The sequence below is a fragment of the Propithecus coquereli genome, unplaced genomic scaffold (genome assembly GCF_000956105.1).
Source record: "Propithecus coquereli isolate 6110/MARCELLA unplaced genomic scaffold, Pcoq_1.0 Scaffold427, whole genome shotgun sequence".
Classification (NCBI taxonomy): domain Eukaryota; kingdom Metazoa; phylum Chordata; class Mammalia; order Primates; family Indriidae; genus Propithecus; species Propithecus coquereli.
In genome coordinates, this window is record NW_012150030.1 from 56,022 (window position 1) to 74,021 (window position 18,000).

General features: G+C 38.8%; 1 protein-coding gene across 2 annotated transcripts in view; it reads left to right on the forward strand.

The window, feature by feature from the left end:
- Positions 1 to 3,166: 3,166 nt before the first annotated feature.
- Positions 3,167 to 18,000, forward strand: part of PDE4B (phosphodiesterase 4B, cAMP-specific) — a 40,211-nt gene continuing 25,377 nt past the window's right edge. The window contains exon 1 of one of the 2 annotated variants that reach the window (XM_012653776.1): positions 3,167 to 3,682. In XM_012653776.1, the coding sequence (XP_012509230.1) occupies positions 3,443 to 3,682 (240 nt within the window). In that variant the 5' untranslated portion in view covers positions 3,167 to 3,442. Of the gene's footprint in view, positions 3,683 to 5,169; positions 5,207 to 18,000 lie in introns of those variants that run through there. The other variant, XM_012653777.1, reaches the window with a different exon arrangement.

Consider the following 18,000-nt stretch of genomic DNA (forward strand, 5'->3'; position numbering starts at 1 on the left):
TACAAAGTTTGCAGTACCCTTAGCAAAATACTTAAGTACCTAAGGGATTGTCTTCTGTGGATTGAGACATTGGGACCATGGGAAAAAGAAATGTCTGACTCAGCTTTCCCAGGGCTCACCCCTGACTGGGACATAGTACCTGAGTCTGGTAGCTAGCAGGACAGGGTAGCCAAGAGCTGGTGAGCTGTGTGTGTGCCCTCAAACATAGGATACGGAGCCTCCAGCCTCCTGTGAGGGTCTGCACTTACTTCTTGGTATCCCTATGCCTGAAAGAATATGATATTAAATAAAACACACCAAACCATTCATTAATTGTGACAAATGTACCATAATAATGTAAGATGTTAACAACAGGGAAAGCAGGATGGGGGGTATGTGGGAACTCTTTGTATGATCTTTGCAATTTTTTCTGTCAGTCTAAAAGTATTGTAAAATAAAAAGTATATTTAAGAAAACCACTCTAACAGGTCGAAAGAGAGAGAATGCAGAATAAAGGAAAAGGCTTCATACTTTAGTACCTTTAATAGCACTTTTTCCTGCTTTTTGAACAAGGGGCCCCTGAACTTTCATTTTGCACTGGGCCCTTCAAGTTATGCATTTCTGTTTCTGACTGTAAAATCTCTTGTTGTGTATGCAATTCTGCTGTCTCCCTTTCTGTTCCCCTCATGCTCTTCCCCACCCCTCAATGCCAGGCCTTGAAGTTTCTTTGACTGCCGTAGTAATTATCCTAGGTGTTTATCTCCTACTAAGAACTGGCCACCATATCAGGCACTTTATATACTTTATTTAATCCTTTTATAACTTGGAGATAAATATTTTTAGTCTTATTCTACAGATAGAGGAAATTGAGATCCGGGACCACACAGTAAGGGGTAGAAGAAAAAGTCTGTATTCCTCATTCTTACTCCAAATCCAGTGCTCTTTTGACAGTGCTACAGATGTACCATTCAACCTCCAGGTGCCCAGTTACAAGCAGACTGGCAATTTGGTTTCCATTCTTCCAAGTATTTACTGAGTATCTGCTAGGGACCAATCACTGGATGTGGTTCTAGAGCTATGAAGTTACAGCAAGGAGCTGCCTTGGTCATTTTCTTTGGTTGCATCCATAAGTAGCAAATGTCTGATGCCTCCTAGCCCATTCTGACATCTGTGCTTCCTGCCTTAGTCACCATGATAAGAAGACTATAAAATGGGACACAAAGAAAGTCTTGACTGTGGATTAAGAATTTGGAAAGTGACAATCTAGCTAGCATAACTAACAAACTTCAAAATGTAATAATTTTTGCTTAAAAAATATTATAGTTGACCTGAAGAAGAGAGGGCGAGGGAGCAAGGTCCTATCATATCCACTGACCAGTCACCCACGTCTCGTATTGTACCAACTCTAGAAGCACATGTGTGCTTGTTCTGTGTAACAGGCAATGAATGAGCTGCGGTGGTAACTCCTAGCTTTGAAGAGTCCTTCTCTTTTTTCGGTACTTCTGCCGGTATGTATTTTCTTTGTCAAGCTTGAGTGGAAATCAGATCCCTTTTTTCCGCTTCATGAAGGGGAAATTTGATATATCCTCTTACTGTCTTTTTGCATATCAGCTGATTCAAAAAGCTCTGAACAGACCGCTTACTCCTCACCATCCTGGTGAAGGTCTGATCTTAGTTACAGAGAACCACAGATTGTGATGTGGAAGACACCAAGGTGCAAAGCCCAAGTAGCTGAGAAGTGGTTGGACTTCTTCTATTAGAGGCAAAGAATAAGAATGGGATGAATGTGACTCTTCAGAAAAAGCTTCCTTGCAAAAAGTGCTCTTCTGGGAGGAAACAGATGAAGCAAGAGGGTGTTTTGGATGCACTAGAAAGTAAGCGAGGAGAATGTTCGTGTTGAGGCAGCATTGCAAAGTAGAAGAGGAAGAAAGAAGGGAAGGTATGTGCAAGTCTGGCTTGAAATGAGTTTTATTAAAAACACTTCAATTCTTGTCTGTACATTTTTGAGGAGTGTGAAAAAATGGAGGAAGTTACCTCCAGTGGTTTTGTGGCTTTTCAAGTATGACATACAGGATATTGAATTTAACCCCTGTTTATCCTGAAGTGTATGAATATTTGGGGAATAAACAAAGCAACTATTCTTTGAAATGTGCATCTGTGGCCAAGCGATTCCAGGCACTTGGAATCACATTTCTGTTTATTCTCTTTTCTGCTTCAAGTATTTGAGCACCACACACATAAAATTATTCATATAATAATAAAAAACTATGCGGTCTTCCTAGGATTTTTGTATAAATGTATAAAAAGGGGGGGGTTAAATCTGACAGGAATGTTATATTAGAACTCCACATAAGGTTTTTAATTTTGTTCGTGCCTATTGTGTGCTTGCATTTCAGAAATCTTGGTAGAGTTAATGGATATCGTTCCCCTCAAAAACAGTCATGTATGTGGAAGAGTCTGCTGTTTACAACTGTCTGTAGCATCTTTAATTCATCTAGCGTTTATAAAATTAATTCAGTGTTTATTAACGAAGATTTCTTAAGTCAATAACCTGAAGTATTTAGACTCACAAACTTTTGAATATGGAAGGGCAGATTGAGAATTTGTAAAAGGAGTTTTTATTAACTAGCAAAAATGTCATCTTGAAAACAATACTTTTTCATATGGACCCCCAAGAAATGGATCCCTAAAATCTAGATTCTTAGAGCAACAAATCAGAGTTCCCAGCTTTAACCAAAATGAAAAATCCGCAGCGCTCTCATCTGGCTCCACCTGAAAGTCCGGTTCAGAATTTCCCTGTGATCCTGGCACTTGCAGAAGGGAAGTTTTAGCTTTGTTTAGTATAACAAGAGCTGCAGGACTCCCAGCCCAATAAATGTGTTCACGTAAAACTCCAGACAGTTTCTCTTAGACTGAAGTCTTATCTGGGAGACCTTATTTTGCCTCTAATTAGAGGAAAGATTCAAGGGAGAAAAAGGCATAGCCTACGCCTGCTGCTTGTGTGGGTCAATGTTTGCTGAAGTAAGTTATTCCAACACGAACACATTCCCTGGAATAAATGACTGCCTAGCCTTGAAACATAATGGTCAGTTATACCCCCAATTTCAGCTGTGTCATTTAGAAGAAAAGCAAAATGAGAAAAAGCTTTCCTCATCTCTTCTCAAGACTGCAAACACTCAGAAATGACATCACGCACCCTAAAGAACCCCAAGATGACTAAGGCAGAGTGAGCCTGAGAAAACTCTTTGCTGCTTCTGCCTTTAGTTTCAGGACACATTTATGCAGATGAGCTATAAGAGATGGTTCCCCCGCCTTCTTCCTCAGAGGAAGTTTCTTGGTAGATCACTGACACCTCATCCAGGCGGGGGGATGAAAACTTGGCACCAGCTATCCCAGGCAGAGCACCACTGTGATTTGTTCTCCTGGTGGAGAGAGCTGGAAGGAAGGAGTCGGCGTGCAAATAATGAAGGAGCACGGGGGCACCTTCAGTAGCGCCGGAATCAGCGGAATCAGCGGTGGCAGCGGTGACTCTGCTATGGACAGCCTGCAGCCACTCCAGCCTAACTACATGTCTGTGTGTTTGTTTGCAGAAGAATCTTATCAAAAATTAGCAATGGAAACGCTGGAAGAATTAGACTGGTGTTTAGACCAGCTAGAGACCATACAGACCTACCGCTCTGTCAGTGAGATGGCTTCTAACAAGGTAAGAGATGACCATTTTATTCATTAAAGTGTGACCACGTAAGGAGCTCCGGCTCCTCTCACCCCTGTCTGCAGCAGAGTGCACCGGGGAACACGACCAACCAGCAGTCGTAAGAATGTTTGTTGATCTGTCTCAGAAGATTCTCTTCCAAAGTGTCAAATTTTGCTTGTGTCTTGATGCTACAGCAAAAGTTTAAAATCTTCAGTAAGCTTTAATTCCTGGAAACCAAACTTCTCTCTTGTTGATGCAGTTTGGAATATGTTTAAGATGAGAGGTGTCTATAAAGCTTCCAAATCACTACACAATTGAAAATACCCGCCCCCCCTTTTTTTTACAATTATCAGAAAACTAAAATCTGACTGAGTCCATAGGGTGAAATGTATAACAAGTTGCATTGCAATCAGTTGTTACATATTTTTTTTAAATAAGAAAATAATTTGACCTCTGCATATCAATGGGAGAGAATGATTTGCCCTCAACTTTGATAGATTCCTTTTGAGAAGAAGGACATTCTGGGACTTTTCTAACATTTCTTTTGTGATGCTGGCATGATCTGAGATAAAAAAGAAACAATATACTGGGTCTCCAAAAACAAAAAGTTATTTTTTTTTTAAGTTTGCTGATTTTCGTAGTGGAATCATTTGAAATTAAGTTTCACCCATCTGGCAAAAAAAAAAAAAAAATTTTGATTTTATTTACAATCCCCAGACAAAACTTAGTGTTGAAGAGCTTTAATTATCTATCATTATATCATTTGTTTAATTAACACCTGGACTTAGAGTGCTAATTTATGTAGTGAGAGTTGTTGCTTTATGTTTGTATTTTTACATTGAAGAATGTGACATATATATATAAACTCAAGTAAAGTTATATATATGTATGTGTGTGTACATACACATACACACGTACTTTGACGGAAAGCCTTACCCCGTGCCCTCATAATGCGCATTCTCAGAGTCTCAGTCATTCTAGCCTGAGGTGTTATCTTAATTGTCTTAAGTTTCTGGGGCTGGAAAGGGATTTTGCTCCACATCTGCCAGCATGCCCCTTGCCGCTCTGGGGTGCATTCGTGAGCCTGTGCCCCTCCTCCATCTTCCCTGGGGTAAAAGGATCACCTTTGGATCAAGGCTCCCTGTCTCCTGCTCAAAGGATCTGCACAGAGGAAGCAATGTGTCCTCAGGAGATCCTGAGGGAGGGGACGTGGGACTCTTCTGACTTGGAACTCTTTGTTTATTGGTGAATAAAAGTGCAAAAGTAAGTCCCTTCCTAAAATTTTGATTTAGAGTTCAAGTTAGGGGGGAAGGGGGAAGGAAAAGAACACATTTGAGATTTAACTATTTACTGACTTCTCTTCGAAGCTCTCAATCGAAGGCTAAATTCAGGGATTTTTTTAGGCTGTTCTAAAACTCACCCAACTGCTTCCCCATGGGGAGGGCTTAGCTACACAACTTCTCCAAATCACATTGGGACTCCATGTAGAAGGATTTTCACGACAGCCTTCAGCCTACTTTGGAGCATTGGCAGGTACTCTGTTTTCTGCAGTTTGTGATCATTGATATCCATGCAAGATGTAGATCCAATATTTAGAGGGTAGTTTTTCAACATGTTTTAGCATAGAGGATGTGGAAAACTTCCAGAGTCATCAAAATAAACTAATGATAGTCACCAAGATAAAGCAGGCAACTAACTCCAGGAGGAGAAAAAGAACACTCGCTGGGAAACTACCAATTGCCATTATTTTTCGTCATGAGTGGTGTTGATGCCCTGTCATATTCTAATCCCATTTGTGTCTGGAGTGCTGAAATTAAACATTGACGGTCTTACAAATTTATTAAAAATGATTTCATATTCGGCATCGTAGTTAATGAGGCTCTGAGACCAGGCACTCTGTAGGTCCTGGTAAAAATCCCAATCCCTCAGGTTTCCGCTCCTCCTTTATGGTGTTGTGTGCAGGAAGCAATGAAAGTGGAATAGAGCTAACCCTAATAAAAGGCTAACCCTTAATGCTGACACAGTTAGCTTAAGCAGAAGGCATGGAGCCTCACCCATCTTGCAGGTCTACGGTGGAAAGGTTGTCAGGCGAAGCAATTATCCAGTGGATGAATGATTCCCAACTGACAGCTAAAGTCAATTTCAATTTTTAAAAAGATCTTTTACTCAGCTACCTTTTTGTAAAAGTCTTGATTATTCAGATACTTGTCTCAGGTAAAGCTTAAGCATAACGTAAATCATGGCTTGTATAATCTAATGCAGTGAGAATATTTTTGTGGCCACCAAAAAGAAAGTGATCTATACCAGTTCTTTGGAAACTGAATTATCTACAGTATAAATGATATTCCACATTGAATTTTAAATGCTGTTGAAATTATTGGAGATTTCCATCCAATTTGCCATTTAAAAATATCATCATCATCATCATTACTGTCATTACGATGTAGTCTTCTTTGGTCATATTTTGCTTGTCCTCACTAAACTGAGGAGCCATGGCAGATCTCTGTGTTGCAGACCTGGAAGCAAGCTTGAAGACATTTTATAGACATTTTATAGTATACTTATTAGCAGCAGCCACTACATTTCTGCAAAGACTCTGTGTTCCTGGTTCTATTTCGGCTAAGTGATCACTAAGTTTTGTTTGCAGTGTCTGAATTTACTTAAGAATGGTGTGGGAGAGAGAGTGCTATGCTTGAGGGGGTATTTGGGAATTATGTTTGTGCAGTCTGCATGCAACTGGTAGACAGTTGACTGTGTCTGGTGGAGGAAAAGCACGGGGTCTTTCATATTACTTCATCTAGGCGGGGGTGTGCTTTTGCTTGTTTGTTTGTTTTCCTTAACTCTTTTACATTCTGAGGAAAACTGAGTGGTTCTAAGATTACAGCAGATTTTCCCAAAAGTGCTTCCCAACCGAGGGAGTTAGATAAGGAACTGTTTCTGTGACTTACAAAAACATAGTCTTCTCTTTGGCCCAAGTTCCCTGATCCCTTAATGCTGGCCACAGGTCAAATGGAATTCCAGAATTTTAGAGAACAATGCAGCTAGGTAAGTTAGTATTGTAAATTATCGTGTCCCCCAAGAATTACCAAAAAAGAGGGGGGGTACGTTTAGCAGGAGTTTAACAAAGTGATGGCATTGTTTTTCAAGATGAAAAGGTTGTCTAGCCAGCCTCTGCAAGCTGCCTAAATTCGGTTAGAAGTGTTAGAGCTGTTTTTCTTAACAATAGATTACCTTCTTAGATTTGTTCATTAATTTTTGCATTTCAATTTTCATCACCTTCTGAATTAGAAAAATTGTCTTACACTCCAGCAAAATGCATCAGAGCATGAGTTCCTCAGTGGCAAAACAGTCAGATGTTTTGAAAACAGGATGCTTTGGCCCTGCATTACAAAAAGAGGAACGGAAAGAGAAACAGTATAGAAAGGAAGAAAGCAAGTCCCCTCAGCAGGATCCCCAGCTCAACAACGGCATAAACAGTGACCTATCTTCCTGAACTCCACTGTGGCTCAGTTCCTGACCTCGTGTCACCAAAGCCGACCAACGTCATTGGAGGAGGATAGGGGGAACGGTGCAGGGGCTATGAGGGTGACGACAATTTCCTGTCTCCTTCCTGACAGACGCAGTCAGAAAAGTACAGGGTTGCAACAACAGTGGCTGAGGAAGGACCAGCCCAGAACAATCCCAGGAGGCACAGCTGTGACTGACAGGGAAGGAGGAGCTGTTCCTTCCTCCATTTTACTGAGAAACGTAGTCTGTCACCTAGAATTTGCAGGTGACAAACGTCAAAAGTGTCATTCTTACCCAGCACGTTGACTGTTTCTCAAAAGATCAACATGCTGTGGTATTCAACAAGGAGATATGTTCAAGCAACTAGTCGCTGTCTTCACTTCCCCCAAAATGCCCTCCACTGTCCTTTTCATTCTCTACAGGCTTTGCTCTGCACCTATGCTGCATGCAGCACCAAGGTTGGACCCTCCCAGGGAAAATGAATGTTCTGTTGTTGAGAAGAGTGGCTCTGTATATTAATACTTTCTTAGAATGAAGCATCAGGACCTAGCACTTCAGTAAATGTTTGCTAAGGAAACCTATCAGATAGGAATGGGAGATAGGAGGTCCTCTTTCTCTTAAGGCGCTGTGAAGTCAGCTACAGATACCATCACAGGGAAGTGAGTCCTCCTAGCTACACAGCTTATTTTTCCAGTTCTTCGGGTGGAGCCATACTGTAGTACTGAACACTGAGAGTAAAAGCAACTAATCAATCACCTGTGCTCTTGGGTGGGAGGGAACAAAGGCTCACAGTTCTACCTGCCTGGAGCCAGTTGAGAACCAGGCTGAATGGCACTGGAAGGTGGTTGTGAAAAGCTGATTGCCCTTCCGTTGGGTGAGTCATTTTCTATTTAACAGAACAATCAATGACTTTGGAAAATGTTGGATTCAGCAGAACTGAAAGGAAATAGATCTTATTGGCCAACAGATTCATCTTAGAACTCTGTCAGAAAGGTGGTAAGCTAGTGACCAATACTTGAAAGGAATTCATGCCACTTTTGCCCAAAATTCAATGATATGATTAGAGCAGTGCCACCCTTAGCACAAGACGGATCCTTTTCCTGGACCCTGTACTTTAAGAGAGCCTTTGCCTGGCCTTCCCCCAGCTGCCCTCCAGCCCAGGAAATGAGGAGTTGGCTGGGTCAAGGGAGCAGCTCTACTCCCCTCTCTAGACCACACTCTGCATCTGCTGGACCCCAACATTCTCTGCCCAAATGGCTTTGAACCCACTTCTTGGGCCTGTAGAGACCTCTTCCCTGGACGTGCTACAGAAGCGCACACCCTTAGGCCTAAGGAGTAGCCAAGAGGCAGCAATTTGGGGTGTGAGGAGAGTTGCGTGGGAGGACCTTGGACATGCAGACTGTGGCAGAGGGCTCACTCACACAGGCCTGCACACAGGACTTGGGGAAAGAGGAGGGTTGGGTGCGGTCCAGGAGCTACGTCCCCCTGCACTTCCATCTCGAGGGAGTTCAACAATTCTAAATTCAGTCTGACCTTCCAGGCTGTTATGAAGGTATATCTGTCGAGGTAGGCGTATAGGAGATAGTTCAATTTATAATCTTTATTTATATATTTAGACTTATGGTATGTGGCCCCACATATATTAGAGGTGACCCTGGATTAGAGGGCAGAATAGAATGAAAATTAGTTCTGACAGCCAGGTGGGCACTCACATTTTTTTGGTGCAAGTTTTCTCTCTTTATTGCTCAGATTTATAAAAAATAAAGTATGGAGGCAGCAAAGTAAAGTGAAAAGGGCTGGAAATAAGCCATGAGTTTGAGTTCCAGCTCTGCCTTTATTTAGATGTATTATCACAGACTATTAAACATTTCGAATCTTTACATTTTCTTGTCTCTAAAACCAATTAGTTGGAAAAGACTCTATCCACGGTCTCCTTCAGCTCTTGCATTTATTGGTAGAATAATAACAGGGAATAAGCAGACTGTTCGTACAGGTGTATGCTGCATGTACAGGCATTGTGCTGAGCTCTTTACCTATATTCTGTCCTTAATATTCACAGCAACCCTTTGAAATAGGTACCGTTATTATCCCTGTTAGACAGACGAGTAAAGCGAGGCCTAGAAAGTTGAAATAACCTGCCCAAGGTAAATAAGAGAGCCAGGATTCACACCCAGGCCATCTGACTCACAATCGATGATCCCAGTGAGACAAATAAATATAGAGAAAAGTTTAGAGGTTTTTAGTAATTCTTCTAAGGGAATTTTGGAGCGGTCAATCAGAGATCTTATTCTGGTAACTCTGGCCATCCGGGATGGGGTCTGGTTCAAAGTCCTAATCTGCAACTCCCACATTCTCAACTTCTAGGCCAGCCATTAATTGTCCTAAACTCAGTCTTCTTGGCTGAGAAGCAATGTCTACTAGCATAGATCAGGGGAAGAATAACCACAGTTATGGAGAACGGGTGTAAAGCACTCATAAACATGTAAATAACAATATTAAACTAATCCACTGCCTAATGTGGATCAGTTTGCTAAATTCAAGATTTGTTTCTTAAAATTCTCTGACATGGCTTAAGATAAGATAGGAAGGTTTTATTTAAAGGACCTTAGCCTGCCCCCAAATTCCCTTTTTGCCTGGCTTCCGAAAGAAAAAAGAAAATGTAGAGAAGTCATTCTTACTTTTTAAAAACTTTTATTATCATTCAAATGATTGGGGCAATTTCATTATATACCACATCCTTTCCATTGCATGCAACATGACCATAAAACAGGTAATTAATAATTCAGTAATATATAGGGAAATTTTCTGGAAGTACCTTGTAGACTGTTTTCCTTGGACTTTGTCTTCAAATAAAGATAAAAGAGAAGGTTAAGTTGTTTATTCTTTATCATTGCTTAATTACTTTATGACAAAATAGAGTTGTATTATCAAGAGTACAATTCAGTATTCCAAGTTCTAGTCCTATAAAAACTTGACAAATCAACGAGTTTGAAAGTTATTTAGTGCTTTATTTAAATATTTCTGCATTGGTTTTTACAAAACCATTTCCTTCACTGAGTTCTAATCCGCTTAGTCCAATCTTTCTGCTAACTTACCCAAGTGAGCAAATCTCTAAAAGACAAACAGGGATGAAGTGAGGGAACGTACCGTTGATTGTTGTACCTCTGAGTAGCTGATAACACAGCATAATAGCTCAAAGTCTGGTAAATAAGTCATTTTAAGGGGAGCCTCTTTCCACAAGGGGGGCGGGAAATAACTGTTCAGAGTGTCAAATATAAATCTAGAACACTAGTCTTGAATAATAGAATTATAATACATTAACAGAATAAATGTTTGGTTTCCATTTGTATACTTCTTTCTTGTCTATTTTTTTTTTTTTTTTTGACTATGTCCCAGTCTAAAAGACTCCCGTGTCCTATACCATCATTATGTATGAAAGAAAAAACAAGCGTGGACCTTGTGCTTATGCTCTTCTTCTAAAACATATTTCTATATAAAAGTGTGCTCAGCAAGTGGGGATAGCTGAGCTATCTGGGAGCCAGGACAGCTAAACCAGAAGATGGCAGGGCAAACTGAGACCACAATCAGTAGATCTCACACTCTTGAAGGCGCTGTGTCAATTGCCGATGTGCTTCCCTGCACATCTCCTCCCTTTAGCTTTTTCCGGGGAACTACCAGCCCCTTTCTGTCTTGCCCACTTTTACGCGATGTTTCCCTCCACTGGTGCCAAACTGTTCAGTCTCTTGGATATTTCACTGTAACTTCCTTTGTTTGATTTGCTTTAAAGTAGCCAAGTGCTCCCACAAAGAAAAGACTGGTAAGTTATTTGAAAATGAAGAAGAAAGTAAAACTCCTGTTTCTTTTGTTTCTGTTTTGGGAAATGCCTGATAATCTTTTCTTCTATATGGAGATTTTTAAATCTATAAATCGTGCAATTCTGTTCATCAGTTGCAATATTTTTCCTTCTGATAATTACTTGCAATTGAAAAATGTACCACTTTGAAAACTAAAGCCCTAAAAGATTAAAGTTTAGTGAACTTATTAAAACAAAATTTATCTTTCTGGCTCAGTCACTTTCATCTTTTAATTTTTTTAGTTATTCAAAGTATAGTAATTTTTAAATTGATTATTAGAAACTGTAAATGGCCACATTCCCCTCACTCTTTGCTAATAGCATAGTGCATAATATTATAACCTGTAGCAATTATAAAAATGAAATTTGAGTACAGATTTCAGGAAGTAAAAGTGATTAAGCCAATTTAAAAATTTTAGATTTAGGACAAGAGATGATGGCGTTTGATAACTGAAAAAATAGATTTGAGTAGTTACTTTGGAAACAAAACAAGCAGAAGAGAAATTATCATTAAGTCAAAATATCTTTCCAACTCAACTACATAGGCTGAGCAAAAGCCAATCGGACAGGGCAAAGTGAAATTTGGCGACTATCTAATGTCTTTGGTCACTATCGATGGTGTCATTTGGTAAATCAAACCAAAAAAAAAAAACTAAACATTTTCTTTCTAGTTAGAGTTCTGCGTGGTTGCATTAAACAATATCCTGGAACTTTAAGCCCAAAAGGGAGTCTTAAGTATTATCTATTTGAAGTCATTTTACAGAGGAGAAAACTGAGGTATTGGTTTTCTTGGTAATAAAAAGTGAGGATTGAATATATAATGTACTCCAAAAAACTTTGTAAACTGTAAAGCACAACCTGAAAAGTAATTTTATTATGGCATGACTTCTCCAGAGCAGTAAGATTAATTAGTGGGATTAAGATACTAAAATACAGGTCTCATCTGTAGCAAAAGGCTGACTACCCTTAAGAAAGGCGTGGAGCATTCCCTCATTAGTTTGCATTGATCTCATTCTCCATTTACCTTTCTTGAGTAAAAGCTGTAAAGTGTCTTAATCCTTTCAAGTAAAGAGAACTAATTTAGTATACCTGAAAATTTGCTGATCAAAATATAGAAGGAAATAGCTGGAGTGAGTTATTTTAAATGACTCTGGACTTAGTTGCTTTTCTTCACTTTTTGCTGTTTTAATTTCTGGATTTAAAAATATATATATAACACCTGGACATGGTGGCTCACATCTGTAATCCCAGCACTTTGAGAGAACAAAGCAGGAGGATTGCTTGAGGCCAGGAGTTCGAGACCAGCCTGAGCAACATAGTGAGATCCCATCTTTACAAAAAATTTAAAAATTAGCCAGGTGCAGTAACGTGCATCTGTAGTCCCAGCTACTGAGGAGGCTGAAGTGGGAGGCTGAGTCCCAGGAGTTTGAGGATACAGGGTGCTATGATCGCCCCACTGCACTCCAGCCTGTTCAACAAAGTAAAACCTTGTATCAACCAAAAAAAAAAAAAAAAAGAAGAACAAAAATATAAAGCATCAGAGAAAAAAAGTTTCATCTTACAAAGGCAACCAGGATTAGAATTTTCATCCTCCATTGAAATGATGCCTTATAGATAATTTATGTGCAACTTTTTCCATCAACAAAATATCCTATCTCTTCATGTGATGAATTATCATTACTAATATTTGATGGCTGCTTCATATTCAGTGTGCAAAATGTACTATTAATAACTTACCCAATTTACAATGAATGTTTTCAGTTTTTCATCATTCTAACTTCATACCATCTCTGGTTATTTTCTTAGGTGAGATTCCCACAAATGGAATTAATGAGTTAAAGGGCATGAACATTGTTAAGGCTCTTCATGCTTGTTTGCTTCCTCACTAATTCCTATGCCAAAGTTTAAAAATCCTCTGTTGTTAATGTAACTGCACTTAACTTCTTTCTATTTCTTCCTTTCCTCTCTCTGAAACTGAAGATAATAAACTGGAAAGTTTTACCAACTGTTGAAAAAATAGCCAAGATTTGTATTCTCTTTGCCACTTAGCAGAGCTGTTAACTGGGAAGGTTGAAATCAAGATGGTGATCTCGTTTGACCCTCCTCCTACACTCAGGAATGTTTCTGCCAAATGGCCCAGATTATGTGACACTCTCACAACTCATATGATTTCTTGATTCTCGAGTCCTGTTACCAACATCCTATTGGAGTTGGGTACAACGGTGTTGGCAGCTACCTATTGAGAAACAAAATAAATGTAATTAATCCCATGTAAATGTTTTAAATCAAATAAATCTCATTCACAGCATATAGAGACACATTTTTATGTATTTAAGTAGCTTAAGATAAGTTTTAGTATTTGTAGATTTCTGAGCTAAGCAGATACTCCAACTGTTTTGCCATCTAGTATGGATAAATAATAAACTATTAATCTAATTATTTAAAATGAGTAGATGCAGGAAAAAAATAAGGAAAAATGATTCAGGGAGAATTGATCATCTTGGTATACTGTTTATTAAGGGAAATTATTCCATGACTAAAAGATCCTTGACAGTCTAACTTAAGCTATTTTGGTCTCTACCATTTCTAATCATTATTTATGTTATGAAGTAGGACAAAGTAAGTGAAAATTACTTAGCATATAATGTAAGAAATGAAAAGATTCCTAATTCTTGAGTGGGTAAGAAAGCTAGGTGTTTTGGCTACGGAAATAAGACATGGAAAACTTGAATTAAAAAGTGAAAAATTTTAAACGGGGATTCTACTGAGGAAAAAAACCATTTAAGAGCCAGGATAAGCATTTGAATATAAGAGGAAAGGACATAGATTAGAAAAAAAGAGACTAAAATTTTAGTACCTCTGTTGATCAAAACAATGGACTTCCAACTTCCTCTCTACCCTTGATGTCAGAAAATCTATTGAAAACATGGCTTAAGTAAGAGTTTATTATCACTTGAGAATGAAGAAATACAGGCCTTTATCCCTCTCTTGTTATTTCACTGCCTAGAAAATTTCCTCTTGGTTCAAACATGTCATTAGACCCTGTTCCTGGTATTCCAAACTTCGTGGCTTTCTTTTTTGAAATCCTGCCTTAGCTCCTCTACCTTCCGTAAGATTTTCAAAGACCATGCTCTCACCTAACTTATTGTTTAATACCACTGCTAACATTTTAGCTTTCTGGGATTTTATTTATGTCTGCTCTGATTGCAAGTTCTCAAGACTTGAAATCACATTTTGAATGATTGAGACCCCACTTAGCTTATAGTGTCAGGACTAAAATATATCAAGGAGACATAGCTCTATTTCTCTTTAATTGTAAGGAGAAAAGTGAAAAGCAAATGAAAGCTTTTGTCAGTTGGTGGTAGTTGATTTGGAATTTATTTTATTTTTAAAAAGCTGTCTGCAATTCTCTTGCTTGATTTGGTCATTTAAGAAATTTGTTGACGTGGAGCCTTTTGATAGATTACCACGCTTTTAACCAATGCTAGGATGGGTAATGACCTCACTGGGGGGCACAGCACAATACGGAAGATGGAAATTCTTTTAGCATTTTCAAAAAATTTAAATTTTTAGAACATCCTTCAATCATCCAGTGATAATGTGCTTTTCCGGTATACTTTTGCATGTGTGTTTGATTGTGAGAAACGAGGGACCTCTAATGGGTCACTAATAATGGACTTCATCTCCCACTCTGGATCTCCTACTCATAGTCCCCAAGGGTCCATTTAACTGGCCATACGCTGCCCATTTACCAAGCTGAAATGGCATAGCGTCCTCCCTGTCTGTAGCCCCCTTCCATTGTGAGTGTACTGCTGGCTCCATTCTGTAATTGAGTCAGATGAGTTAGATCTGTCTGTGTTTACTGATGTAATGGGTATGTTTTTCTTGGCCAGGCCCAGTACATTATTTGTGTTCTTGACAGGGTGAGCTGCCACTAAATTTTTTCCTGCTATATGTTAACATTCAGGATCTGATTGCACAAGGCTTATTTGCATCTTCCTTATGCATTGCATGGGAGCTTCCCTGAGAATATCTTGTCAAGATTGACTAGTATCATTTTTTAAACATTTTAAAATCATTATCATTTAATTTCATAGAATTTTTTTTGTCTTTATGGGAATTAATTAAAAATACTTTTGTACTAATATTTTGCTTTCGTATATTTAAAGTAGTAAAATAAGTTCACTGTCTAATGCTGTATTATATGTCTAGCATAGTAAAATTTGCAAATTGAAAAAGGTCATATATTCCTTTTCAAGAAAGACTCTTCAGGGCCTTTAATAAAGTCCTAAATTAGAAGAATCTTGCCCAAAATAAACAAAAAAAAAGTGAACCCCTTTGTAGGAATAGATTATCTTTGTTTTAAATAGATTGGGTTAAAATGAGTAAAATATGGCTCATTTTCCGAAAGGTAAGAAAGGAGGAGTAGATATTAGTTAGGAAGAATTCGGGAAGGATTTTTCTTTTTCAACCACTGCTTTCCAAATCGAACCGCATGATCCAGGTCTGCATTTACCAGAACACTCTGCACCTGCCTGAGGGAACATTAGTTATGAGGCAATGTAGAGATTTCTAAGGCCCATTTCTTCACTTAAAGCTCATTTGTTCTCAAAGCATCCTGTGGTACTGGGATAGAGCATTAAATAGAGAGTCATTCCCTTTAAGTCTATAGCTATCTGTTATTTTCGTGTTGCTGGATGCAGCATGGCGTGGTGAGGACACGTATCTTAAGAGCCCTTTCCTGCATACACAGTGCATTCACCTATGTTCTCATATGACACTCGCTGAAATACCTTATTACATGCCCATTTTCAGATGTGAAACTGAGATTTAAGAAAGATGTGATTTTCCCAAGCCCTTTAGCTACTAATGGCAAGGCTCAGAGTCAAATCTTGTTCTCTTTGCTCCCAAGTCAAATAAGTTAAAAATAAAAATTAAGGGGAAATCCACAGGGAAATTTATTATCTTCTATATACCTTGTTAACAAAACATATAACCATAGAATTTTAAAGCTAGAGATCAGCCAAGGCTCCTTCTTATTTTTCAGAACTCAGTTTCGATATTCTCTTTAGAGACACCTTCCTGAATTACCCTAACTTGGCAGCTTATTGATTTTACAACTTACTATCACAATTTATGATTTTTGGTTTTGGTTGTAGAACTTGGTTTTTACTTACCTCTTTCATTAGACTGTAAAGTTATTGGACATATGAATTGCATCTACTGTGTTCACTATGGTAGCCCCGGCATTTAAAATGCTCTAGGCACATAGTAGGCATTTGCATAAATATTTTTCGATCAATTGCATGAGGTTCAGAAACTTAATCTAATTTGTCCAGAACCAAATATTGGTTAGTGGCAAATCCGTTAGAATCCAGGAATCCTGTTTCCTGTTATGCTGCAATGGGCTACACATAGGGGTTTGCCATACCTAATTCCAGCTTTTCTAATTGTTAGGTTAGATGAGAAACCCTCATCTGGTTCACAATGACTCCTCAAAGTACCCTCAAAGGTGAAAGCTTGCTCCTGAGTCTTCTCCTACATTCAAAGTCAAATAACAAAGAACAAAGTTGTCAGTTCTTGTGGGCAGAAATGTGAAGCACAGTTTTGTTTGTTTCTTTTGTTTTTGGTTCAGATTGGCATTGTCTGGTTTATTGTTCTCTCGAAAAGTCTGCATCCTATGGACAAGCATCTAAGCACTTCAGAAATGGGCAATGGTTATTATTCTTCTGGGAGCATATTCGTGAGCACATATTGCATCTGTAACTCAGCCACTCTCCATATCTGTTGTGTCTGGAGAATAGCAGCCTAATTATTCTGCCATCGTTTGGTTATGTTTTTTGTTCCTAGCATGCTACGGGCACTCCTCTCGCCCCAGCCACATATTTAATTAATTCATATGTGTTACCAACTTGATCTCAACTGTGAAAATCTGAGCAAAATGCATGCATACTTGGTGCAGTTTTCCTTATGTCAGGCAATCTGTGGTCATTCATGGCTTTTAGTTAATATATAAAGAATTCTAAAGTCTCTTAATTTGAGAAAATTGGCTAAATCAAGGAGGCATGAATGGATAGAATTACCAACAGCTGGACCCCTCCAAATAGGCTTTTTTGTGGTATGACTCTTAAGTCCATTTTGAGTTATGGTTTTCATTTGGCATGCTTCATCTATCTTTCTGGCAATTCTGGTTTACACTCCTTAGACTGGTGAATAATCTAAATGTCAGCCAGCGAGTCTGAACCTCTGTGAGTAATGCGTGTGTCACATAATCTATATGACATAGCACTGCATCACACCTGCAGTGGCGTGCTGTGGGAATTTCATAGTTAATTTTGTAGCCTGCTGTCAACAATTAGAAGAAAGGAGGTTACGTGCCAAAGAATCAACCAAAACCTCCACCCAAAAGCAAATCCAAAGTGAGGAAAGTACCGTGCGTTTGGATTCTTTTAAAATCCAGAGATAAACTCTAGCTTCAAGCACAAACCCTGTGGACTAAAGAGCAGCGACTAGGTCTCAGACACCTTGCCAACCATTTTACATGTATTATTCTTAATCCTCCCATTTTTAAAGATGGAAAAACATAGTCAATGACTTGCCCAGCTACTCAGCTAAGTTACAGTACAGGTTTTTATTTCCGGTTGAATACTCAGATGCTCCTATGTCATGCTATGATGATGTCGGATTTGCTGTTAGAGCCCACTGGTAAGGCGAGCCTGCTACCAGCAGCCCTCTACTTCATGTGTGAGCTATACAGCCAACTCTGAAACTGCCTCTATAAGCCTTCAATGAACCTAACAAACCTAAACATCTTGGGGTACATTGTTGTTCAAAGCATCTATCCATTTCTTCTAAATTATGGTAGGTAACATTAGAAAACTACATAAAAAACAAGTATAACTATCTTTTTTTAATAGCATAAAACTACATTAGTCTACTGTTTTCATCCTTTATAGTTTAAAAATAT